The sequence below is a fragment of the Lacerta agilis genome, chromosome 14, assembly GCF_009819535.1.
Source record: "Lacerta agilis isolate rLacAgi1 chromosome 14, rLacAgi1.pri, whole genome shotgun sequence".
NCBI classification, from domain to species: domain Eukaryota; kingdom Metazoa; phylum Chordata; class Lepidosauria; order Squamata; family Lacertidae; genus Lacerta; species Lacerta agilis.
In genome coordinates, this window is record NC_046325.1 from 13,084,731 (window position 1) to 13,110,727 (window position 25,997).

Sequence of the window (25,997 nt, forward strand, 5' to 3'; positions counted from 1 at the left end):
TTTTATTTTGTTTTGACTGGTGTAAGTGACAGGAAGCCTCGGAATCTCAGATTGGGGTGGCGGAATATATAATATCCACTGAAGTTGCATCTTTAAGTAGATCTCCCCCTCTTTAACCTTACTACGGTATTTACAGTTTTCAGAAGGGGTGGAACTTTCATAGATTGCCTTTATGGCAGCAAACCCTCCTTATGCATTCTCGATGGCTCAGTGTTGCCACCTTGTGTCCATGCTGCAACATGCTGGTTTGGTTGCCCCTCACTTGGCGATATTGAGGGGGGGCATTCCTAGCTTGCATTCAGACGGCAAAGAGATCTCCTTTCTCCCGTACTTCGGCCACTCCCATGTTAAATTAGGCCACGGCCTACAGCTAATGACACAGTGCAAGTACCCTTGCGCCTCATCTGTTTTGCTTTCTGCTAAACCTCTTTGCATGAGGGATGGAGAACATGTGGTCCCAGCTAATGGTCAGGAACGATGGGAGTTGGGAGTCCAGCGATGTCTGGATGACCACAAGTCGTTGTTGTCCCCCCCCAATCTTAAAGACTGTCATTAGGTCTGGATACTAACCCTCAGGTTAAGTAAGCTGCAAAATGGGAACCTGGCTCAACAGTGGCTCAGAATGTGTGGACAAATAATTGATAAGGAGGGATCATGCCGCTTCAACTAGTTTATTTGTGGCATGAAACTTGGGTGACAACAGCTTAGTTTGCTAGGTGGTCAGGGATGGTGGCAGCTTCTCCAAACTAGTCCTCATCCATGGTCCTTTCCACCTAACTTCCACCTAACTTAGAACTCCATGTCTAAACAACCTCTAGGCCAGGGGTGGGGTACCTGTGGCCCTCCAGATGTCTTGTGGACTCCAACTTCCATCATCCCTGACCACTAGCCATGCTGGCTGGGGCTGGCGGCAGTTGGAGTCCAACAGTATCTGCAGAGCCACAGGTTTGTCCCCTCACAATGATGTTCTTACAGCATCACTGTTATTATTATTGTTATTGTAATTATTATTATTATTATGATAAGAAATACTTTCCACAGTCCCCTCATGAGCTTTCTGCAGGCATCACCATCGTATTATAATCATTTGTTTAATAAAAGGCCCCTGCTTGTAACAGGCTTAGAGTCTAAATTAGACAATTCTAGGACACAAATATGGGGTAGCAGGGAGGGCAAAGACCAATAAATACATTTGTCATCTTACAGTACTGAGAAATTCCTAAAAAAACAAACAAACCCACAACCTTTCTCTGAAACAGGCAGAACATTTACCAGTGAAGAAAAGTTGACTTAACGGCAGCCTGGGTTCCAGCCCCAATGTACACATTTCAACTATCTCCTCCCACAAGATGGCCGCATGGTCAGAGTGTCCCTTTTGCCATCCAAAAATCTCCTTGCCTTCCAAACCTCCTCCTTTCCCAAGAGCCCCAGCAGGAAGTTGGAGGTGTGGAACAGAGAACCAAGGCTTGAAGGTCTGGCCAGTCCACCTGCTGACCAGAAAATAAATGTCAGGCTGAATGAAAAAAGGCTTGAGGACACCTTAACGAGTTTTGGTTTTTGGGATGCCTAAATGGGGGGAAAAACAACAACCACAGAGGACACGGCTAAGATGGCAACCAAACCAACCATCTCCTCACACCTGTGCTACCTCCCATCTCCTAGCAACCAATCTGCCAATCTCCTCCCTTTCAAGCCACAAGCCCTAGCAACCGAGTGGCTGGTCCCTAGCTCCTTAGCAACCAAAAGTTCTAAAAACACCCAAGCTGCCCGTTTGCTCACTTCCTAGCAACCAACTGCGATCAAAACTCATCTATACCTCTTTCAAATTGGACTTCCCTTCCCTTGAGAAGTCCCTTATCTCACACAGCTTACCTGATAAAGAAACACTGATGTTTTCGCTAACCCAACCCTGAAGCTGTTGGGCCTTCTCCCTCCGCCAGCTGCCATGTTTGTGGGCTGCCCTTCCTCAGTCAAATCTCTCGGCCTCCGATTCCACTCATCATCGACCCAACCATCATTTGTTGGCTACCATGGAAACTGGCCGCTTATAACGAGGGCACGGCACGGCCAATCTTTACCATTCCCTTCTGGCAACCAGTGATTTACTAAGATCTCCGCTGTCTTAAATTATCTGGATAACAACCCAGGATTCCTCACGATTGCAGCCTTCTTTATCAGAACTGAACAAAATAATCAACTTCGTTGCTAACTAATTCTGCTTTCCTTCTGCTTGTTCGAGAACCTGAATTGTAACTTCCTGAATCACCATCCAATTCACCTTTCCGCAGCAACTGATCGCCCATGGTAACCAAACTACCCAGCTCCGTTGCCCTGGTAACAGATGCATCGCCCTAGAATACCCTTCCAGGAATGGGATCGGCTCTGGTAAGCAAAGTATTAGTGTTGGGAACCCCACTCCCCAAACCCATTTCTCCCCCAATAAGGAATTGCCCTCAGCAAAGAGCCCACGGCCAACCTCTTTGCCTGGTGGTCAAGAAACGCTTTGTGGTAAAATCACCAGTTCTTTGGTCACCTTGGCGACTGAGCAACCAGTTCCCCATCAACCCTTTCTTTCCTCCCAAGGACCGATGTCCTCTTGGCGATCAAATCCTGTAGCCACATGCATTAATCATCTCGCTTCCCAGAAACCGGTTGCCACCAGTATCGTTGTGTCTCGCACGGACAAGACGCCCACCCTTTATTCAACGCCCCACTGCCACCCCATAATCCTCATGGAGCGCGGGTCGATCCGAGGGGAAGGCGGCAGGGGCAGCATGGAGGGAGTGAGGGAAGGCCCAGGTAATGTTGGTGACCTCTGAGGAGACAGGGTTTGTTCTGAGTCCCCGTCACTCGGGCTTGGGCTGGGCAGGCGAGCAAAGGCCGTCCAGATTCCACGGGGCCGCGGTTTGTCTCCTGGGGCGGGTGCTGGGTCGCCATGCACGCGCTGGTGGCGGATGAGCGTGGAGGAGCGGCCGAAGCTCTTGCCGCAGCGGGCGCAGCGGTAGGGGCGGGCCCCCGTGTGCGCCCTCTGGTGGACGGTGAGGTAGGAGCTGTCGCCGTAGCGCTTGCCGCAGACGTTGCACTTGAAGGGCTTCTCGCCCGAGTGGATGATCTGGTGGCGGATGAGGTGGGAGCTCTCGGAGAAGGACTTGTCGCACTGCGTGCAGCGGTAGAGCTTGACGCCCGTGTGCGTGCGCTCGTGGCGCACCAGGTCCGAACGCTGAGAGAAGCTCTTGGCGCACGACCGGCACCCGAACGGCCTCTCCCCCGTGTGCACCCGCTGGTGGCGAATCAGGTGAGAGCTCAGGGTGAAGCTCTTCCCACAGTCCGTGCAGTCAAAGAACCGGGTGGGAGGGGCCGCCACGCGGCGGTAGCTGCGGCGGCAGGGGCGGCTACCCCAGGGGCGCCTCCCTCGGGCGGATTTGGCCCCTCTTGCCCTGGTGCTGCCGACCCCCTCCCCACCACTGCTGCTGCCGCCACCCTGCAAGACTTCACAGGCCTCCTCCCAGCCCAGGACCGGAGCAGAAACCACGGGGGGATCCTTGGAGTCGGGGTCCTCCGGCGCAACCGAGGTTTCTTCCTCTTCCCAGTCCTCATTCTCACTGGTTGTTCCCTCATCTGGCAAGAGAGAGGGAGAGAGAGAGAGAGAGTGTTGAGAAAAGAGAACGAAAGTGTCGTGATTTTTAAACATTATTATTATTATCATTCGTGGTTTTTGCATTTATTTACTTATTTTTTAAATCCATTTTATATTGCCACAGGCATGGGAATACAGTCATACCTTGGAAGTTGAACGGAATGCGTTCCAGAAGTCCGTTTGACTTTCAAAATGTCTGGAAACCAATGCGCAGCTTCTGATTGGCTGCAGGAAGCTCCTGCAGCCAATCAGAAGCTGTGGAAGTCCCGCCAGACGCTCAGCTTCCAAAAGTAGTTCGCAAACAGGAACAGTCACTTCCGGGTTTGTGGCATTTGGGAGCCAAAACGTTCGAGAACTAAGCTGTTTGAAAGCCAAGGTACAGCTGCGGTGATATTATTATTATTATTATTATTATTATTATTATTATTATTATTATTATTATTATTATACTGTCCTTTATCAAAAGATCCCAGGGTGGTGTACAGCATTTAGAACACATTTTCCAGAGCATAAACATAAAAACATAATAAAAACCATGACCATAGACAGCAGAATAATAAAATAATCATAATAACAGCCCCACTTCACAGCTTTAACGGGGTATAGATTATTTAATGGCCAAAGACCTGGGTAAAGAAGAATGGTTTTGCCTGGCACTTAAAGATATGATGGCGCCAGGCGATCCTCTCTGGGGGAAGCATTCCACAGTTGCGGAGCCACCACAGAAAAGGCCCGTTCTTGTTTTCCACCCTTTGGACCTCTCTGGGTGAGGGGACATAGAGAAGGACCTCAGATGACAAGCAGAGGATCCGGCTTAGTGCATATGGGGAAAGGCAGTCCTTAAGGCATTAACGTCCTGAGCCATGTATATTGGTATTCAAGCATATCACAGGTTTTGTTTTTTTTTGTTTTAAAAAATGTTTTTAATCTTTATTATGCATTTTAGGTTATGGCTTTAACCTTGTTTCTAACGTAGATGTTAGTTGCCCTGAGCTCTGTGTGAGGAACAGCAAATACATGGAAATAATAACAGTCATCACCCTCACTTCATTAAATGTTAGGAACGAGAGAGAACGAGAGAGAGAGAGATGGTGCTAGGCAAAGACCTGGGGGGAGGGGGCGCGAGCAGTGCCTTCCACAACAATTGCAGCACCATAACTGAAAATGGCCGCCCACCTTGCTAGCATACCCATCAACTGCCCTGGGAAAAAACGAGGACATCCTGCTTTTTCTTGCTGGAGGACAGCATCCAAAATGGCCGCCGCGTTTTCGTGCGATTTCGGCCTGCACTTTTTTCAGGGCGCAATGACCCAAAAGCACACGTTTTGGGGTGGAGTGTCTGAAAAGAAGCGCTTTGGTGGAGACACGATCTCACATGAGTCATGTGGTACATGAGGGAGTGCAGAACCGGAAGATGGTGTCCTGGATTTGGGCATCGCTGCGTTGGAAGGTTTGTGCCAGTCCAGGAACACAAGGAGCTGCCTTGCCCTGTGTCTGACCATTGGGTCCACCTAGCTCAGTACTGTCCACGAATTCAGGCAGGGGTCTGTCTCTGCCCAACCTAGCAAATGAACCTGGGACTTTGTGCGTGCAGAGTAGGTGCTTCAACCACCGAGCTGCCACCCTGCTTCCTCACCTGCCTGGGCATCTGAAGAAGACAAGAGTTTGGATTTGATATCCCGCTTTATCACTACCCGAAGGAGTCTCAAAGCGGCTAACATTCTCCTTTCCCTTCCTCCCCCACAACAAACACCCTGTGAGGTGAGTGGGGCTGAGAGACTTCAGAGAAGTGTGACTAGCCTAAGGTCACCCAGCGGCTGCACATGGAGGAGCGGAGACGCGAACCCGGTTCACCAGATTACGAGTCTACCAAACTTAACCACTACACCACACTGGCTCACAAGGGTTCAGGATGCTGTTGTTGTTGTTCAGTCATGTCCGACGTGACCCCATGGACCAGAGCACGCCAGGCACGCCTATCCTTCACTGCCTCTCGCAGTTTGGCCAAACTCATGTTAGTAGCTTCGAGAACACTGTCCAACTGTTCACTGTTCAGGATGCTATGTTAAGGCAAAAGCCGAGCGCTTTGATGCTCTTCCCAAATTCGAACCACTTGCATCCAAGTGACACCACAACACTGTGATCCCTGCAGGATCTTCCCAGAGGCTTTTGGCCCCTTCTAGTCTTGCTCCCCCGTTCTGAGACAGTTTTGCCGCTTCTCTCACCTGTGTGGGCATCCCTCGCGCTTTCCCTTTCCTCTGGCCGTCGCTCCAGGTCCTGGTTCAGGACTCGCGGCTCGTCCCTTTGCTCCATCCAGGAGATCATGTTGGGTTTAACTATAGGGAATCCTGCCCACGACAGAGGCGGGGAGAAAACAACAGCAGCAGACTGTGAAATCTTAACACTGCAGTCCCGTCAGGTCTTTCCCAAGCATCTCAAATTGAAACAGGAGGCAGAGAATGGATAGATCAGTGCCCCCCCCCCAAAAAAAAACATTTTCCCCACGGACCACTTGAAAATTGCTGAGGGTCTTAATGATTTCCCTGCCCGTCACAGCAATTGTAATGCATTGCGCTGGATACTGCGGGAGTTTTAATTGTATTTTTATTGCTTCTTTCATTCCTCATATATTGCATCTGACTCTATTTCAATTTGGATTCCGCAGAATGCAAGGCAAACGGCAAGAATAAATAATAAGATGCAATATAGAGAAATGAAAGAAGCAATAAAAATACAATTAAAAGGCAGCATGAATATTTCATGGGCCGGCCCCGCCATTTTACAGCCCCTGCTCCCGCCGGGTTCTCCACAGACACGGTGGACCAACTGGACGGTGCCTGTGGGGCCACTGTAGGTCTGGAAATCCTTGGGGCAGATAGTTATCCCCACCCAAAAGGGCAGCTCTCTTCTTCTTCTTCTTCTTTTCTTTTGGTAAGCAAAAGTGATTTTTAGAAAGGAATTCAGTGAAGCACTATGGCAAGCATTTCAGCTTGTCAGACAGAACAATTTAACCTCTCCTCCCAACACCTGGTGTTCTGCGGGGGGGGGGTGCTCCCCCCCACACACCCAAAAAAACACCAAGCCAATTTGTGGGGATGCAAGAGGCATATGGAAGGAAAACACAGTTTGCTTTCCCTGGTTTGCTTTCTACTTTGGGCAAAAAGATTCCTGCGTTGCAGGGGGTTGGACTAGAGGACCCTTGGGGGTCCCTTCCAACTCTACAATTCTATGATTCCTATGGTCTTGGAGTCTGTAAAAAGAAGAAGAGGAGGAGGAGGAAAGTTATTCCACTCTTCTTTTTAACATACAGTGGTACCTCATGTTACGTACCGTCCCCCTTACGAATGCTTCGGGTTACGCGCTCCGCTAACCCGGAAGTAGGTGCCCCTTGTTGCGAACTTTGTCCCGGGATGCAAGCGGAAGTCGCAGTCCGGCGGCACGGCAACAGTGGGAAGCGCCATTAGCAAAAGCACGCCTCATGTTACAAGCAGTTTCCGGTTATGAACCGACCTCCGGAACGGATTAAGTATATAACACAAGGTACCACTGTATATTTTGATATGAAACAGAATGTTACAAAGGTACTCATTCCTGGGGGGATCCAGGTTGAAATCTCCGCTCAGCCATAAAGCACATTAGGCAGCTTTTGGGGCACTCCTCGCCCCCCTCTCTCTAACCTACACCACACGGTTGTTGCGAGAAAAAATGCAGGTCACAAAATGCAGTTCCCCCGCTTGCACCAGGAAGCGGCCCACTGAATTCATTCCGCCATCTCATTCTCATAGAATCATAGAATTTTAAGAGTTGGAAGAGCCCACAAGATTCATCTAGTCCAACCCCCTGCAATGCAGGAATCATTTTGCCCAACATGGGGCTCGAACCCATGACCCTGAGGTTAAGCTCGTCCCTAACCCCCACACTCTTTATTATACTTTCTCTGAATGGCCAAAAATAAAAGTCGCAGATTCAGAACTGAGGTATACAGATCCAGATTCCTGGTCTATACAACACAAATAATGCTATTTATTAAAAGACAAAGGAAATTGTGGGGGGGGGGGAGGGATGGAGTTGCATTGCATGTAGAGATCCCAGGTTCAGTTCTGGGCATCTTCAGTTGGAAAAGAATCACCTAGTACTGTACAGGTGTCTTAGCTGGTGATGGGGAAGACTTCTCTCTGCCTGAAACCCTGGAGTACAACCTCCAATCAGCAGAGACAATAGTTCGCTAGATCAACCAATGGTCTGCCTTGATAGAAGACAGCTCCATATGTTCATATACTTTCTTGCTGCCCGTTGATGCTCAGTGAGTCCAACACTTCCCTCCTTCACCCATGTGGTTCAAGATAATAATACATTTTATTAAAAACATGCACCCAAAATAAAACTCGTTTATAACAAGCGGTTCTTCTGAATGACAAGTCCCCGTTTCAATTAAGGGCAAAATCCCCACTGTTCTAAATTTGTATGCAAACACTACCCAAATAGGAATCACCGCTAAAGCATACATGACAGACGGCCTCCAACGAAGGATCAAAGACAGAAAAAGCAGAATGGGAAGAGAAAGAGAGGAAGCGACAGAAAAGCGGGGAAGGAGAAAGAGGAAAAAAGATAAGACTTGAAGCTTAGGAGATCTGGGATCAAATTCCTGCTTGGCTAGGAAGCTCACTGCGTGGCCTGGGGCCAGCCACAATCTTTCAAGCTAACCTACCTCACAGGGTTGTTGTTCTGATTATAATGTGTGCATGCATGTGCTTGTTCATGCAGGGGAACAGGCTCCTTGTGCCACCCTGTGCATCTTGAGGGAAAGGCAGGGGAATAGTGAAATAACCCCACCAAGAACAGAGTGTTTGGGCAGGGCCGTAGCAACTGGGAGGGAGGGGAGCCTAGCCAGTTGTTGTTGTTTTTTGCTGAGGCGGGGGAAGCCTCCAGAGGATCACCATCGAGGCTCCCAGGGGTGTGCCGAACTGAGTCTTGCGAAAGAAAGCGTAGTTTGTGTGCGCGGAGGGGGAGAACGCGCGTTTTACCCACCTCAACATCTGCATGCCAGTTTCATGAAAACATTCGCCATGAATAACTGGCAGAGACTTTCAGAAATCAGGAGGCTGACAGGACTGGGTGAGAATAAAGGGACACCTAGATATATGGAAAGGCGGTGACGGGGAACCAGCCAGAGAAGGAGAAGGAGCACCAACCTCCGATGGCCATTGTCTCCGCGGCAGCATGTTGCGCCAGCCCTGATGCCCCTCTTGGGGACGGTGTGGGGTGATCGTGCCAGGCTGCGCTCTGCCGGACTACATTGGCATAAACGGCTGAGGTTCTTCTCCACACACCCCACCTCCCCCCAAACCCGGGTGGAGTTTATTCCCCAGTCGCCTCTTCCCTCCCATGGCCAGGATCCTGCTCCTTCCTGCTCCCGCCCGCTGGCCACCCGCACCTCTCCGCGCTCAGGGAAGCGCACTCACCCAGCGCACTGCTCCTCCGGGGCGCACGGCGGGCGCGGATCCCCCAGCGCGATCCCCTGCGCGCTTTCTCCTGGGAGGATGGGGCTGTGCGCTGGGGGGGCGGGGAGTGCAAGGGGGACGCGACCTCCGGGGCCCAGCCCCTTTCTCCACCCACTAAGCCGGTGGCAGGAGAAGCGCACAGCCCGGCGCGCGTGTGCGTCTGGGTGCCTGCAGGAAGTTGCCGCCGCCATGTACCGTCCCTCCAGCTCTCCAGGTTTGCTGCGCTCCCGCTTCTCTCTAGGATGCGGAGGAAATCGCAGCTCGGTGCCTTTAACTCCTCGCGCAGGTGGTTTCAGTGTGCATGCACACGAAAGCTCATACCAAGAACAAACTTAGTTGGTCTCTACTGGAAGGATTTTTTTATTTTTTATTTTGTTTTTTTTCTTCTGTCTCTGATGCTGAACATGACGCCGGTAGCATTGCTAGTCTCCAGCTTTCTTTAAAAAGTCTTGCGTGCCCGCGCTGATCTGGGATGGGTGTTCCCTACTACGGCTTCGCTTTGCACGAGAACCCTGCCGATTTATTCTTCATATTAACTTTATTAAGATTTATTCTTCTCCCTCCTTTCTTACGATTGGATCGAAGACTTCTAAAAAACACGCAACATATGAACAACGTGCATACAAACGCAGATTTGCCATGGACAAATTCAGTGATATATGTGCAAGCCATTCTTACAAATAATGTAATATGTTAAGATCTGGTGAAGTACAATAAAAACCTTGTAAAGTAAAAAAAGAAAAAGAAGGATAAGAAGATTTATTCTTCATATTAATGAGCTGTTCGACAGTGGAACGGCCTGCCCCTGGAGGTTAATAATAATAATAATAATAATAATAATAATAATAATAATAATAATAATAATACTGTACCCCGCCCATCTGGCTGGGTTTCCCCAGCCACTCTGGATGGCTTACAGCATATATAAAACATTGTAACATATCCAACATTTAAAACTTCCTGATACAGGGCTGCCTTCAGATGTCTTCTAAAAGTTATGTAGTTCTTGACATCTGAAGAGAGGGTGTTCCACAGGGAGGGCACAACTGCCGAGAAGGATGTGGACTCTCCTTCCTGGGAGGTTTTTAAGCAGAGGTTGGATGGCTATCTGTCATGGATGCTTTAGTTGAGATTCCTACATTGCAGGGGGTTGGACTGGATGACCCTCAGGGTCCCTTCCAACCCTACAATTCTATGAGACTATGATTCTAACATAGCACCGCCAGAGTGGTGTGTGGCTTTGTGGGGCAACTAACCGCATTGCAAGTTGAGTTAATGGCACCTCGTTCCCACTGGAAGCACTGGCGTTTAAGTCCTTATGACTAATACTTCCCCTGGATTTTAACTGAAGCTACACCCAACTAAAGCCTGGATCCACCCCAAGGTTTCTGCATTCGGAGCCCATGGATATAGATATATATGGGTGTACAAGCTCCGGCATCACAATGGCTCTCCAACATCTAAGTCTCAGCTTAGAACATGCAGAGCTGGAGAAATGGACATTACGGCTGATTATTGCAATGCATGCTATGCGGGCTGCCTTTGAAAGATATTTAGAACTTCAGCTGGTCCAAAATGTTGCAGCTAGGCTGTTGACCAGAAGCCACTGTACCTACATCCCTTATTGCAAATGTTCACTGGTTCCTAGCTAATTACTAGGCCCAGTTCAAAGCCCGAAATAGCTTAGGATTGGCGTACCTACAGGAACACCTTCCACGTTATTAAGGACTTATGGAGACTGTTTCCTTCACATCCAACCAGCCTCTAAATTACATTTGTTTGGGATTTGGAAGAGGGCCTCCTCGGTGGCTGCACCTAAGCTGTAGAACTGTCATCCTAAGGGCAGCTGCCTTATCCTTCCTGAATGCTGCAGGTGTAGTGGTTAAGAGCAGTAGACTCATAATCTGGAGAACCGGGTTCGTGTCTCCACTCCTCCACATGCAGCTGCTGAGTGACCTTGGGCTAGTCACACTTCTTTGAAGTCTCTCAGCCCCACTCACCTCATAGAGTGTTTGTTGTGGGGGAGGAAGGGAAAGGAGAATGTTAGCCGCTTTGAGACTCCTTCGGGTAGTGAAAAGCGGGATATCAAATCCAAATCCAAGCATGTGTCTAATCTGCCAATCTGCTTGATGATGATGATGATGATTATTATTATTATTATTATTATTTTACAGTTCTGGACATTTTAGTCTCAGCGTATCTACTTTTCTATGCCCTGCACTGAATTTTATTGTTTTGTGGATGGCTGTTTCACACTTTGAGCATTTAAACAACAACAACAACAACAACAACTGAAAGGGATATTGCTAGATATATTATTTAATACATTATTTCGCAACAAGTTTAATGAGAGTGCATGCATGTGCATATAAAGACCTGCTCCTCTGCACACTATTTCAAGGGTGAAGAAGGCATCATCGGGCCCAGAGATCCATACTTTAAATCAAAGGTGGAGAACTCTCTGGATGCCATTGGACTTCAAGTCCCATCAGCCCCTGCTGGCATGACTAGTAGTCTGGGTTGATGGGAGTTGTGGTTCAGCAGATTTTCCCAGTAGATCAGCAAAGATAAGCAATGAGACCCATTGGATGCAGTGCTTAGACTTAGGGCAGGGGTCAGCAACCTTTTTCAGCCATGGGTCAGTCCACTGTCCCTCAGACCATGTGGTGGGCCGGACTATATTTTGGGGGGTGGAAATGATGAATTCCTATGCCCCACAAATAACCCAGAGATGCATTTTAAATAAAAGGGCACATTCTACTCATGTAAAAACACGCTGATTCCCAGACCATCCGCGGGCTGGATTGAGCAGGCGATTGGGCCGCATCCGGCCCCTGGGCCTTAGGTTGCCTACCCCTGTCTTAAAGTGTCAGACCAGGACCTGGGAGACGAGGGTTTAAATCCCCACTTGGCCATGAAGCTCACTGGATGACCTCAGATCGGCTATTGCCTTTCAGCCTAGCCTTCCTCACAGGACTGTTGTGGGGATTCAATTCAGGAGAGAATTATGTGCACCGCCCTGAGTTCCTTAGGGAAAAAGTAGGATTATTTATTTATTTAGATTGATTGATTGATTGATTAATATACTGCCCTATACCCAAAGGTCTCAGGGCGGTTCACATAAAAAGATCACAGTATATAAAATAAAAATAAAAGCAATCACCTGATAAAACCCCCTCCCCAAAAGTGCCACATTTTAAAAGGGTGTGGGGATGTTGATCAGGTCAACCAAAGGCCTGGTTGAAAAGGAACACCAAAAGGTATATAATGAAGGCACCAGGCAAACTCCCCTGGGGAGAGCATTCCACAGATGGGGAGCCACTGCAGAGAAGGCCCTGTTCTCATGTTGCCACCCTCCGTACCTCTCGCGGATGTAAATGTAACACATGAAATAAAATTGATGATGATGATTTAAATTAGTATACCGCCCTCCATCCATAAATCTCAGGGTGGTTTGAGGTGGGGAGCAGGAACCTTTTGTGGGAAGGGGGGGCGGTTATTAGTCTTGTTTTTAATTACGTATTTTGTGTTGTTGTTTTTTATCTTCCCATCCCACTCTCACAAAAAGTTCCTGCTCCCCACCTCAAATTAGGCTGTTAGGACCACTTGTTTGTCATAACTCGAATGCAAATTCATATTTATATAGACAGGTAATTCCAGCATATAGGCTCTCAGTAGAGAATGGATTCTGCCCCATGAGCTGTCACCAATTTGCGGCTAATTCTTCCGAAACAAAACACACTCAGGCACTGCCGGGCACCTCATTAGCTGATGAGACCTTGGTACATACACCAACAAAAAAGATATCCTTCAACCCTGAAGTTTTACCACATCTACTTTGACAGAATCTAAAATGCACCTGGCTTGATGTCTGCAAAAGCTGTACATTCTCAGTCCAAAGAGGGTCGTTTGACTGTTATTGACATGGCGCCCTCTATGGAGTGTGCAAGAGGGCAGGTCTCTGCCCCGAGAGGCTTGCAATTCAGCTTGGGGGCAACGCCAGAGGAAGAGGAGGCAGCAAGAAGAAATGAATAGGCAATGGAGAACAGCAACAGTTGCAAAAATACATCCCAGCTTAATTTCTTATTAACATTCTGCCTTTTGGTCATTTGGCTCAGTGGTGCCACCTGCTGGATCCGTGTTTGAGAACAAAGTTGGGACGGCTGAGAGCCTGGCTATGTGATTGCAAGTTCCACTGGACTTTTATAAAATAAAAAATTATAACAGTCCAGATTTCTTATAAATCTATAAAAGCACCATATCTCCCCCTACCTTTAAACAAACAAAATAAATGTATAAAGCTAAAACTTTAAACGGATAAGCATTTCTTCTAGCACACGGCGAAACATTTTAAGTTATAACCTTGTTTTTCGTCAAATGTTGCTCAGAAATATGCTTCCTCCCTACCTGCTGCCATCAGAAGGTGGTTGGAAGTATGTTGCTGCCTGTTCAAGGCCATTTAATAGGAATCCACCAATGGGGGGAAAGGTTGCAAGGATTATTACTGAACAGTTTAATCTCCCTGCCTCTGCACCCCAGATTTTTTCCCCAAGGAGATCAGATCAGCAAGGCCTTTTAGCCTCAGGAGAGCTCTGTGAGGAAGGTCAGGCCGAGAGAGTGTGAGGAGGCAAAGCTCCCCGCACCAAGGGAGCTGCTGCATGGCCTAATGATGGGGATTTGAACCCAGATCCCTCTGGTTTTTAAATTTAATTAATCAATCTAGCCATGGTTGCTATGCTCAGCCTCCACAGCTGGAGACAATGAGGCTTCTGAAGACCAGGTCATGGAAATCACAGGAGGGAGAAAGCTCACGTGCAGCTTGGGCCCTGCCTTGTTGGTTTCCCAGAAGCATCTGTGTGGCCTAATCCAGCAAGCTCTTCTTATTTCCCTAAATTCCAACGTTCTTAATTTACAGGATTTATATGCTGCTAGCATTTTAAAGGTTTCGCCCATCCATTATGATCTCATTCAGGTAGGGGATGAATGAGTCCATTCTGTGTGGAATATTGCCTCTGGATCTTATGGCACTTATCCCATACCCTCCAACACTTCTCTGATGAAAATAGGGACGTCCTAGTTCATAATAATGATAGTGATAACATTATTATTATTATTATTATTATTATTATTATTATTCATATCCTGCCCATCTGACTGGGTTGTCCCAGCCACTCTGGGCAGCTTCCAACCTTTATAAAAAAAAATTAATAAAACATTAAGCTTAAAAAAACAACAACCCTTCCCTATACAAGGCTGCCTTCAGATGTCTTCTAAATGTTGTATAGTTATCTCCTTGGCTCAGGGGTTGCATAACTCCATACCCCACAACATTTCCCCAATGAAAATAGGGACATCCTAAGGCAAAGCGGGACATTCCGGGATCAATTCAGAAACCAGGACAGCTTCTGTAAATCCAAGACTGTCCCTGGAAAATAGGGACACTTGGAGTGTCTGTCATCCCAAGAGTTTGCAGATGGAGAAGGAAGCCCACAAGAAGGCTGGTCCTACATTTGAGGGCCCTCTGACAGTCTCCATCTGTGGCCTATTGAGACAGAAAGTCTTGGTAGCAGCAAGGATGTTCTAATGAGCGCTAGGGGGCAAGCCACCATTTAAATTTCCCACAGTGCTTCAGACCACCGCTACGTCAGAGACATTGTGGGAAATCAGCGAGACCACTCCTCTGGAGGCGATCTGAGATCTCTGGGCGGGCGTCAGCAGTGGGACCGCAGCCTGAAGAACATGGGACCCCAACTCCTGCCAGTGGTCAGGAGGAATGATGAGCACTGCGGTGAAACCTGGAGGACTACAGGTTGCCTAGCCCTCATGGCAGGAGAAGGAAGGTCTTCAGCCGCCACCATTTCAGAAATGCACTGCTGGGTGCAACAGGTCTTTCTGCACACAGCCCCAAATTGCAGAGGAACACAGGAAGTGACCAGACCATGGGTCCACCTTGCTCACTGTTCCCTACACTGACTGGCAGAAGCTCTCTGGGGTGTCCGGCAGAGTTCTCTCCCAGCCCTACCTAGGGATTCCAGGGATCGAACCTGGGACTTCAGCTGCTCTACCGCAGAACGACAACTCTTTCCCGAGAGTGCTGCATTCTGACCCCGGGCTTGATGGTCACCTTGGGGCAGGGAGTGGTGTACTGATGACAGTAGCCATGAAGCAGGGCGTCTCTTGAGGAGAGCTCTGCTCAGGGTCTCAGCATGGCAGCATGTGGGGCCATCCTTGTCATTTAATGGTATGCATCACCCGGGAACACTCGACTGTAGTGTGCCTTTCTGTCATTAGTATCTGATACTTCAAAAATCACCGAGAAATGTCAAAATGAGGAGGCTCTCCAAAATTAAGAGGAGGCACCTGCCTACCAAATGATGGATGTGCAAGTGTGCTGCTAAGATGCAAGGGGAGCATATTTTAATCTCTAGCTGTGGCTTTCGAAAATAAATAAGGGAACATTTTTAGGTCCCTACCTCGGGTGTTTATTTGTATTGTTTTAAAACCCATCTTCAGTTATTTCTTTCTGCCTGACTCTCTTCTTACATTTTCTTCTCACCTTTCCTCCAAGATGCGCAAGGCGGAAAACATGGTTAGTTGCTGTTTTCATTGTTTTCAAAGCAATTTTTAGCCGTTTGTATTGCATGTGTGAAAAACGCCTGGAGATTTACAATAAAGCTGTCATTTAATGCAACGACAATTTTAGCTGTGTTCTGACTCCCAATGCTCTGTTTTTAAATGTATTGAGATATTATGGTTGTAATCCGCCTTGGGGGCCCTTGTTCAGCACAGAAAGCAAATGTTTTTTATTGTTGTTGTTCAGTCGTTCAGTCGTGTCCAAATCTTCGTGACCCCATGGACCAGAGCACGCCAGGCACCCCTATCTTCCACTGTCTCCCGCAGTTTGGCCAAACTCATGCTAGTTGCTTCGAGAACACTGTCCAACCATGTTATCCTCTGTCATCCCCTTCTCCTTGTGCCCTCCATCTTTCCCAACATCAGGGTCTTTTCCAGGGAGTCTTCTCTTCTCATGAGGTGGCCAATGTTTTTTATAAATCAATACAAATATTGGGCAATACTTCCCTACATATAAATATTGTTGCCCGCACCCTTATCTCTGAGCAGTGAGGGACTTCAGGGGTTCCTGCACTTACACAGGGTTTGCTTTCCTTTGAGTGAAGGTCCATGGAGACTGTGGTGTCTTTGGGAGATAGGGGTTTATTTACACATATATACAACCTGAGCAAAGGATGAAAGTGCTCACAGCATTAATACTCCAACAGATCTTGCTTCTACATTAGATTTTCATGGAAGTGCCAAAGCCCAGCTTTGGGTTCAGCACAGAGCAAGAAATGTCCTTGGGTTTCCAGTATAAGCCAATAAATCTCTCTCGATGGAGAATATCATCTAGCAAGGTGAGGTGGGAACAAGCTCACCTCTTTGTCTCCATGACAGCCTCTTGGGACATGTAAATGACAGTGCTGTACTTAACTGGACAGCCAAGGCCATTACCTTATCAAAGGAACAGATCTGGCTGCTTTCACCTCATAGATTCTAACTTTACATACACAGGACCAGAGGTTTGGAAGGGACCCAGAGGTATCATGCAGATATCATGCTGTGAGAAGCTACACTTTTTGGAGAGATGCTTCTTGCTATGTGAGATAAATTTATCGAAGGGTCTTTCTCCACTTCACTGATTATCAGTCGCATATGAACTGATCTGAAATTATTCAAGTCCCAATCAGATTAAAATCACTAAATTTGCTTTTGACCTCCCCTATATGTTCGCTTCCTGCTACCAACTAGAATAATTCCATAGTGGGGGAAATCATGCTCTTTCTACATTTGAAATTTTAAACCTGAATCACCTTGTGGGCCATATAATATTAATTTTATGCGGCAAGATCAGTGGACTTAGGCAGATACCATACTTGTCCCACATTCATAACAAATTGCTGATTATAAAGTCTTGTTTTGAGTACTTTGAAACCACATGTCAAATGTGGTATGGATTGGTGCTTTTATTAAAGTTTCTTTAAACTGCAATATTTCTGAATTTGTTTCTTTTAACCAGTTTGGTTACTTGATTGATTGATATAACTAGCTATCCCACTGATATTCTTCCTCTTTTCTTTGTAAGTGAACTGCAACAGCTTCTATTTTTGGTCTTTTATTATTCCAAAGAAACGCAAGTGAAATCATGATCTGTCATCTCACAATCTGTTGTGCTTGCAATTCTATAGCTGAAAACTGGAATAAAATATTTACCTTTGGTAACAAGGCCTTTTTAATTGCAAGAGTTCTCCCAGAAGTTTTCTACATTTTTTTTGTTTATTTCATTTTAAGGAGAGTAAAAAACAAACCACACGTTAATACCCTTGAGAGAAGAGGAACTCTGTACATGCTCAGAGGTAAAGTACTCAAACGGTGGCAATCCTATGTAGATGAAAAAAATCTGGATTTTGGTTCGCCTTCCAGACCACTAACGTGCAATGTTGTCAAATGGGAATTATTCACTTAATAAAAACAGAACTGAATTAGCGTTGAGCTATATAACACCACCTCCCGCAATTCTGTTCGGCAGTATGCCTCTCCCCCCCCCTACCACTCCGCCATATTAGTTGTAGTCCAGGCATTCTCCTTGAGGACATAGAGGCAAACGATAAAGACACTGAGAAATACCCAGACAAGGTAGTGGAGGATAGAACTACATTCCCATGATGCCTTTCTCCTCAGCGGCCATCTTAAATGGAGTCCAAACATCTCTCGGAGAACTAGGCTTACACAGTCCTGATCCGATGAGTGCGCAAAACTACCCTTCCCATGAGGCATTGGGGACGCAGCAGCCGCAAGCTGCCATCTTAGCTGTAGTCCAAACACCTCTTCGGGGGCTATAGCGACCAACGGACCCAAGGCGTCGAGGCGGGAAATAAAACTACAATCCCCACCCGGCATTGCGCGGAGGCATTGGCCGCCATCCCCATTGTAGTCCAAACTTCCCCCAGGTGCCCATAGAGGCGGATGCGTCTGAGGTGGCGGAGAAAACTGCTTCTCCCATGAGCCCCCGCGCGGCGAGTGTTCCCTTTTGGCCTTCCCGAGACCGCCATGACAGTTTTGTGTGTGTGTATGCGTTGAGTGAGGTGTGTGTATCAGTATGTGTGAGTGAGTGAATGTGAAAGGGAAGGAGGAAGAGGAGAGGATGAGAGAGGCTGGGGGAGGAGGAGGAGGAGGCTCCACCAGCACCGTGGGGCCTAGCTCTGTCCCTTCCGAGGAGCTGTGGGGGCGACTGAACCCCACTCCCCGACCTGCCCCTTTGGAGGGGGGTGGGTGGGTTTAAAGGCCCTCTCTTATGTGGGGGGAGGGACAGACGGGCAGCGCAGAGCCCCCTTGAGGAAAAGGGTGGGGTGGGGGGCACCAGGTTCCCACTCCCCCCTTGGATTGCAGGGCGTGGGGGCTGGCAGTGGGGAGCGCCTAGAGGGCCCCACCCCGTTGCACGAGCAAGGGTTTTGCAAGGTTAACAACCCCCCCCCCTTTCATTGCCTAGGAGGGGGGCAGAAGGCTGAGAGATCGCCAAGGAAGGCACTGGGCCTTTTCCATCTGGGCTCTGTGTGTGAGAGTGAGGCTAGAGCTATGTCCCTGTTTTAAAGGGAAAGGCTGATCATCACCATCATAAATATAATTTGGGGACAGCTTTCACCTAGCCCCCCCTTTTGCCCCCCCCCCACTGCTCTCCAAAGTGCATGGAGATGTTGTTGGAGTAACAAGCCAAGGGGCAAGTCCCCCCCTCCTCCTCCTCTTCTCCCACCTCCAGTAAGCCCAAGGAGTGGGGAGTGGGCTTAGAGAGGGGAGTGGTCTGCCTACATTTGAAAAGGGGAGGGTGGGTGTTCTGGCAACTAAGGAAAATCTCAGTGGTGGGCAGAAGAGGAGGAGGAGTCAGGAGGAAGCAAGGAGGGTTGGAGGGGGGGGGTTACTGGAGGTTGCACCGCGCATAGGCAATGCCCAAGGCTCCATCCAAAATTAGGGGTGCAGGGGGTCCCTGAGTAGATGTGTGCTAAAGCGGGAGCTTTCCTTGTTATTTTTTAGATGTTCGGGGGAAGGGAAGCCTCCTCACACATCATCCCCTTGTTTTCTCCCAAGGGCAAGGAAGGAAACCGTGGAGGGTAGAATAGGAGAGAGGGGGTGAGAGGACTGGGGGAAACTGCTGCTATGAATCTGTAATCGCCTCTTTGGGGAGATCGACCCGCCCCTCCGACTCTTCTCCACCCCCCTATTTTTGTGGGGGGGACTGAGGGAGAGACGCACGCACACACAAATCCTTCAACAACTGGCTGGATCTCTTCTCTCTCCCCCCCTCCACTGCCCACCATGACAACAAACCCAGCATTAGAATCGCCATCCGCCCCATGGCCACACAGCAGGTGAGTAGCCCATCTCTCCTTCGCTCCCCGCTCCCAAACCCTTCATGGATTTTAAGGGGGGGCTGCTCCCCATCTCCAATCTCCTCCCATCCTAAGGCACATTTGGCTGGTGCCTGTCTGGGATATGTGAGTGTTTGTGTAGATATATATATGTGTGTGGTGTGGTGTGTGTGTGTAGCGATTGTAAGACGTACAGCATCTTTTCTCTTTCGGAGGCTGCTGATGGATGAGGAAGAATCTTTGGTGCCTGGATGCGCTTCCCAAAGGTAAGTCTCTCCGCCGCCCCCCATCTCTCTTGGCTTTGCGAAAGAATGCTTTTCAAGGAAGAGAGACCCTTGTCCCCTTTTTCCAGAAGCCAACACTTTCTCCCTCCTCCCTCCCCATTCAAAATTAATTCGCTCTCCCTCTCCGACCTCCAACGTGATGCTATTGAGGAGGACCCCCAGCCGCTTTGCAAAATAACCCCTTTCCCCCCCAAATTAGCTGTATATGCAGGGCAGGTCGTGTGAACATCACAACAACTCATATGCAGTGAAGGAGGATTGGGGGGGGGGGAAGTGCTGTTAAGCTACCAGACGAGTTGCACGAATGTATCTGTTGGAGGTGGGATCTGCAGCTTCTAAGCCTCCCCCTCCCCCGGTGCCCCCTCAAATGCAAGGTACACTATTGTGCTTTCCTCAGTTTCCCCATTCCTTTCGGGATCTCCTTTGTTGTTTTTGTTTTCTTGGGCATTCTCCCTCTTTCCCACCCTTACGTGCTGTCACCTTGGGCTGGATTGTTTTGAGTGGGGAGGGGGGGGGCGTCTGTATTTATTTATTTATTTATTTTTGTGCCAAAAGGAAAGCAGGCGTGCGAGCGAGCGAGCGGGTACCGGGGTGCATCTTTTTTTTTGGCCGGGTTGCTTTTTTTTTTTTTTTAAACTGGGAAGAGGGGGTCCTATTCTGGGTGGGCAGCGGCATCTGACGGGCACCAGGGGAAAGCGGAGGAGAGGAGCGGAGTGGCTCCGGCGGGGCGCGCGCGCGTGTCGTGTGCCTGGTGTGTGTGGATGTGTGTGCGCGGGGGCAAGCGTGGAACCAAAGTTTCTCCTCTCCGATTTCCAGGGGAAGGAATTGCCGGCCGTAAAGCGCTCCTGCCTCTCTCTCTCTCAGCCTGTCTCTCTCTCTCTGTCTCTCTCTCTCTCTCCTGTTTTAAGCCCTGGGGGAGGGAGGGGAGGGGAAGGGAAGCGGAGGAGAGGAGGGGATGGGCCGTGTCTGCCGATTTCAGGGGGCCCTGGATCCGGGATGGCTCCGCTCTCCCGCCTCGAGGAGCTGCGGGATCCAGAGGGATCTGCCGGAGGAGGCTCGCCCCCGAGAGCTGCCTGGACTTAGAGGCTTTTAAAGGGGCGGCGAGAGCGGAGATGTGTCAAGCAGGTTGCAGATGGCGGAGAGGAGCCGAGGGGAGCCAGCAGCCGGCACCGTGCAGGGCCAGGCTGAGGTGTTCGGGATCCCTTGCCAGGACCGGGCCTGTCAGCTCTGAGGCCATGCTGGGGCGTGATGAGGTATGGCAGCCAAGTTCCCATAGACACCACGGCCCTCTCGACTGCCTGCCTGCCTGCCTGCCTGCCTCCCACCTGATCCCACATGCTCTGGGAAGGCGAGGGGGCGGCCTTAGGAAGTCGGGGGTGCTGCTTGTGGGATGTGTTTGGTGACCATTTGCAAGGGGGAGCACTGTGGTATGTGTTGCGTGTGTGTGTGTGGGGGGGGGGGGGGAAAGCACAGCAAGATCGAGTGGCTTATTCAGGTTCACCGAGGCCTTCTGCCACCTAACCTGTTCCTCTTCCTCCCCCTTTACCAGCTCATCCCTAATAGCATCCCCCTGCCCTAGTTTACAAAATATATATCTATCAAAAGATGAAGTGATGGTGTTTTGCAGTAAAGAACATCAAAAGGTTATGGGCATGCCCAGGTCTGTCCCTCCCCCTCCAGTTTGGGGAACTGAAGTGTTCTGCTGTATAAACCGTAAGTTCATTGCAGACAGAGGCCATTCAGTGTGGTGCCACCACTTTCTCTTCTCTAATTCTTCCTTGAATCTTTTGGTTTGATACTTTAGGCTTTGCTCCCTAACTGGGACAGACCCTGTCCCCGAAATACGTGTTAACTCCCCTTGATTGTATTTGTCCCCTGTTTCCTTTGCTTCTCTCCCCCCCCTCCCCCGTGAGAATTTAGGGCAAAATTGGATGTTACCCGCAAAACAGCACTTGCTCAGAAAACACCAGTTTTGCTTCTGCTTCCCTTCCCGCTCCTCTATGTAATGCCTGGAAGAACTTGCCTCTGCTCTAACAACTCAGTGGCTCTGTCACATCATTCACTGCCAATGGAGGGATGTGGTGACGTCATGGCGCAAGGAAAGTTCTACTGGACATCATGTAGAAAGAGCAGAGAAGTATATCTGAACCAGCTGTGGTTTCTGTGGTTTTGTGGGTTTTTTTAACTTTTCTCAGAGGGCTTGGGATCTAAGTAGTGATGGTGGAGGAGACAATGGGGCCTCTGAGTTTGGTCCTTCGGTTGCAAGCACCCCAGGTCAGGGACTTGCTGTTTTTTTTGGTTGCATTACTGTGCCATGTACCTGTTGATGGTGTTATATTAACGATTGTCATCTGCGACAGTTGCCAATGATGCATATGTAGCCCTTTCCTTTTTGGCTTTGCCTTTCTGCTTCTGATATGAAATCTGTTCTCTGTGTTTCCAACTTCCTCTAGCCAACATCCTCCTCCTTTGCCATCTTTCCCCTGTTCCATCTCTCCCTGCTTCTGGAAAGGCCCTGTGAAAATGGTTGCTCTTAGATTAAGCATGTTGTTTTATTTCAATGGGACTAATAATGTTTTGGGAAGTGCTACCCATAGAAAAGCTTTCTACAGCCTTGCTTTCATCCTCTGTTTATTACTGTGCCATTTCCCTCCTTCTCTGTATCTCAACCCCCCCCCCCCCGCAAAACTCTATTTCTAATCCATATTAACAGGCAGCTCCTTGTACATTACAGTTGTTTTTTCCTTTGTTTTATGAAGCTGGAACTCAAATATCCCATGCCCTTACTACTGGTAATTGCCGTTTATCATTTTTGTATCAGTTCCACATCTGAGCCGCCAGCTTGGCAAGCAGGCCTCCAGACAGAACTGGGAAATTTCTTTTGAGATATCATGTTGGTTCCCAAGAATGTAACTTGTTCCCCCACCTGCAATCAGTCACTCGTTGGTGTTTCCTTCTTTTCTCTTTCTTTCTAAACCAGATACTGGCTTCTAGAAGCATGGAAAATATTTTTCATGCCCTGCCTGCAGTATTTCCTCGTGAAGGTTCACCTTTCAAGATAGTGACATGAAATCTGCAAATGCCCCATTCTAAACCAGGGGTGGACAACCTGTGGCCCTCCAGATGTTGTTGGGTTCCAACGTGGCCAATGGCCAGGGATGATGAGAGTTGTAGTCCAGCAGCATCTGGAGGGCCACAGGTCCCCCTTCCCTGCCGTAAACTGCATTAAAGCAGTGCAACCTTGACAGTCACATGTTAACAAGTAACACAGAGAATCACTCTTAAAAAAAAAATTGCTGCCCATAGTTAGGATGCTTGAGCTGCCCTTCTCATTTTCTGATCTCCCTGTCTCTTTAGGAGGGGGAACTCACTTGTTTTCTTTCAGCCCCTTCTATAAAACAATAGATGGGGGAAGAACCTGCATCCCAGCACCATGGGCACCTGTAATTAAAGCAGCTATAAATCGCAGTGTCTTTTGTGACTTCGGCGTAAGCAGGCAGAAGAGTGAGAGCAGTGAAGTCCATCCCTTAATTTAACCTAAAAGGTCCCCATTGAGCTGCCGCATTATTAGAATCCAGCTTCTTTTTATTCCGCTACAGCTTTGTCATTAATATTGGGCTTGTAACCTGCACAGGGTTCTCTGTTTCTCAGCACTCTTGCAACTTCCTTGTGAGGTGGGTCAGTGTTGCTCTTATTTTAGAGAGAGGGGGGCCCATGGTTGAGCCAAAGAGATGAGCCAAATGATATATGATGAATCTCTGACAGAGGTAGGATCTGAGACCATCTTTCTTGCCATTGCAGTAGCTCGATCAGCAAGGCATTTCCTTGGGTGCCCCTTACTCCTCTGCTGACAGAATAAGACTAAGTAGATTTTATCAGCTGGGGACAACTACATTTTTTCAAGCATTTCAGAAGAGTTACCCTTTTTTAAAAACACACCCTCCAACCGCTGTAAAAAAATAATTAATTGGGCGCTTTCCCTTCAGTAACACAAAAAACCCACTGCAAAGGTTCTTAGATTTGTTCTTTATTGGCTATTGCTGTGTAATTGCATCCAGAGCCATGCGTATTCTGTGATTGTATTAAAAGGTAAAGGGACCCCTGACCATTAGGTCCAGTCGTGGACGACTCTGGGGTTGCGGCGTTCATCTCGCTTTACTGGCCAAGGAAGCCTGCGTACAGCTTCCGGGTCATGTGGCCAGCATGACTAAGCCGCTTCTGGCAAACCAGAGCAGTGCGCGGAAACGCCGTTTACCTTCCCGCCGGAGCGGTCCCTATTTATCTACTTGCATTTTGACGTGCTTTCGAACTGCTAGGTTGGCAGGAGCTGGGACCGAGCAACGGGAGCTCACCCCGTCGCAGGGATTCGAACCACCGACCTCCTGATCGGCAAGCCCTAGGCTCTGTGGTTTAACCCACAGCGCCACCCGCATCCCTGTGATTGTATTGGGCATGTACAAAAGTTGATGTTTAGACAGTGCAGTCAGCATCAGGACCATGTTTCTAGGTTTGAAAGGATATAGCTCAATGGGGATGAGGGAGCTGTGCTGGATTTTCAGTGATGGGGTGGAGGGGTAGAGAGAGAATCTTAGGGAAATATTTGCTGTCTGTCATGAGCATAAATAAAATAAATAATGCGATGAGGGGGGGGAACTGCTCAATTTTGCGTCTTTTACTCAGGTTGCCATGCACCTCAGTTTTTATTGGGGATGAAAATGGAAGCTTTGTTGCTGAACCTTTTTGTTTTGGAGCACAAATATGCTCAAGGTTGCTTCTTGCGATTTTTGCCCTCCCTGCTTAATATTTTCCCCTCCCAAACGTTGTTGTGGGTTTCTGATATTTTGACTCCCAACCCATTTTTGTTTGATAACTGTTGCAGGGGAGGGAAGTTTGTTTGCCTTGAGAACTCTCCAGAGGCTGAGGCAAACCAGAAGACACTCTCGGATAGGAACCCCTTTTATCACTTAAATTTACTGCCCATATATCCTGCCTTTCTCCCATGATGGACCTTAAGACAGCTTATAAAAAGGTGTTGCTGCACAGCCTGCTTAGTGTTAGCAAGGTTGCTGCTTCATGTGCCTGAAGATCATGTCTTGGAACAAGTAACCCAGGGAAGGAAATAAATAAACTAGAGTCCTAGCTTTCTTTCCGTATTTATTCATATAGACCAGGGTGCAAACAGACAGAAACAGCAGACCTCATCCCATAGCACCAGCTGCTTTTGAAAGAAAGATAAAGAGGATTCAAACGTGGCTCCTCTGTGGGATTGGGAGCTTTGTCCGGAAATGCAGGTGTCCCAAAGCCCTTTTAAGCACGTAGAATTAATTGTGTGGGAAGGATCGGGCTTGTTGGCTTTGTTTGTTTTTGGATCCTTGTAGTTTTGCAACTATCAATATTGGGTTTTATTAAGCTTGGTCAGGATAGTAGAAGATTTAAGACTTTTCAAATGCTGGGAAGCAGAGGTTCTAAAATCGTCAATGAGTTTATCTTCTCTTTTTAAAACTTCTGTTTCTGAACTTTGCTGTGCGGTTATATTCAGCAAAGGCTGATTTGCTCTGCATTCTCGGAGCTGATACTGTAATATCGCTTGGTTCCTTACTCTGCTGTGCAATGTTTCTGAGAGAGCTGTAGAGTGTTGTGTCTGTGTGTATGTGTAGTTTGTTCAACAGCAGAGCATTTTAAAAAACTTAGTTTTTGTGGCAGTTGTGGCCTGCAGACACATATACCTTTTTTACCCTGCTTATGTAAAGTGGCTTGCTGCTAAGGGGTGTGAAGTGCTCCCAGCCTCCCAGTTCTGTTTCGGACAAAATCTAAAGCTATGGCCATATACACAAGCTTCCTGTTTATAACAAGAAGCATGTCAAGAGCTCTGTGTCGCGTGTCCGGAGCATTTCCCTGATCTTGGAGAAGAATGAAAATCCTCTGTGTGTGTGTGTGTGTGTGTGTGTGCGCGCGCACACACACACACACACACACACACACATAGCGATAGCACAGAACGGGCTGCTGTAGGTGAAGTTGAGCAATGCAGTCTGTGGCAAAATGAGAGCTGCAAAATGAGGCTCTTGATTGCTCGCACCAAAGAACCAGGCCTGACTGGGAAGTTCTTCAAGATGTCCGGGTTTGTCACGTGACCTGTCCTAGCCTAGACGGCGAT

The 25,997-nt window shown here is 48.4% G+C and overlaps 2 protein-coding genes across 4 annotated transcripts in view; one reads left to right on the forward strand and one right to left on the reverse strand.

Moving 5' to 3' along the window:
• Window positions 1-1,072: 1,072 nt before the first annotated feature.
• LOC117058760 (zinc finger protein 774-like) lies at window positions 1,073-9,401 on the reverse strand. The gene is made up of 3 exons (XM_033170113.1): window positions 9,100-9,401; window positions 5,863-5,985; window positions 1,073-3,618 (listed from the first exon to the last, which is right to left on the reverse strand). Exons 2-3 carry the CDS (start codon window positions 5,960-5,962, stop codon window positions 2,699-2,701), a joined length of 1,020 nt encoding a protein of 339 aa, XP_033026004.1. The 5' UTR covers window positions 5,963-5,985; window positions 9,100-9,401; the 3' UTR covers window positions 1,073-2,698.
• Window positions 9,402-18,853: 9,452 nt separating this feature from the next.
• FBXL19 (F-box and leucine rich repeat protein 19) overlaps window positions 18,854-25,997 on the forward strand; it is a 29,733-nt gene continuing 22,589 nt past the window's right edge. Inside the window, exons 1-2 of one of the 3 annotated variants that reach the window (XM_033169351.1) lie at window positions 18,854-19,556; window positions 19,772-19,822. The gene's annotated coding sequence lies outside the window, so the exon portion shown is untranslated. Of the gene's footprint in view, window positions 19,557-19,771; window positions 19,823-20,767; window positions 21,094-25,997 lie in introns of those variants that run through there. The other 2 variants (XM_033169354.1, XM_033169352.1) reach the window with 2 other exon arrangements.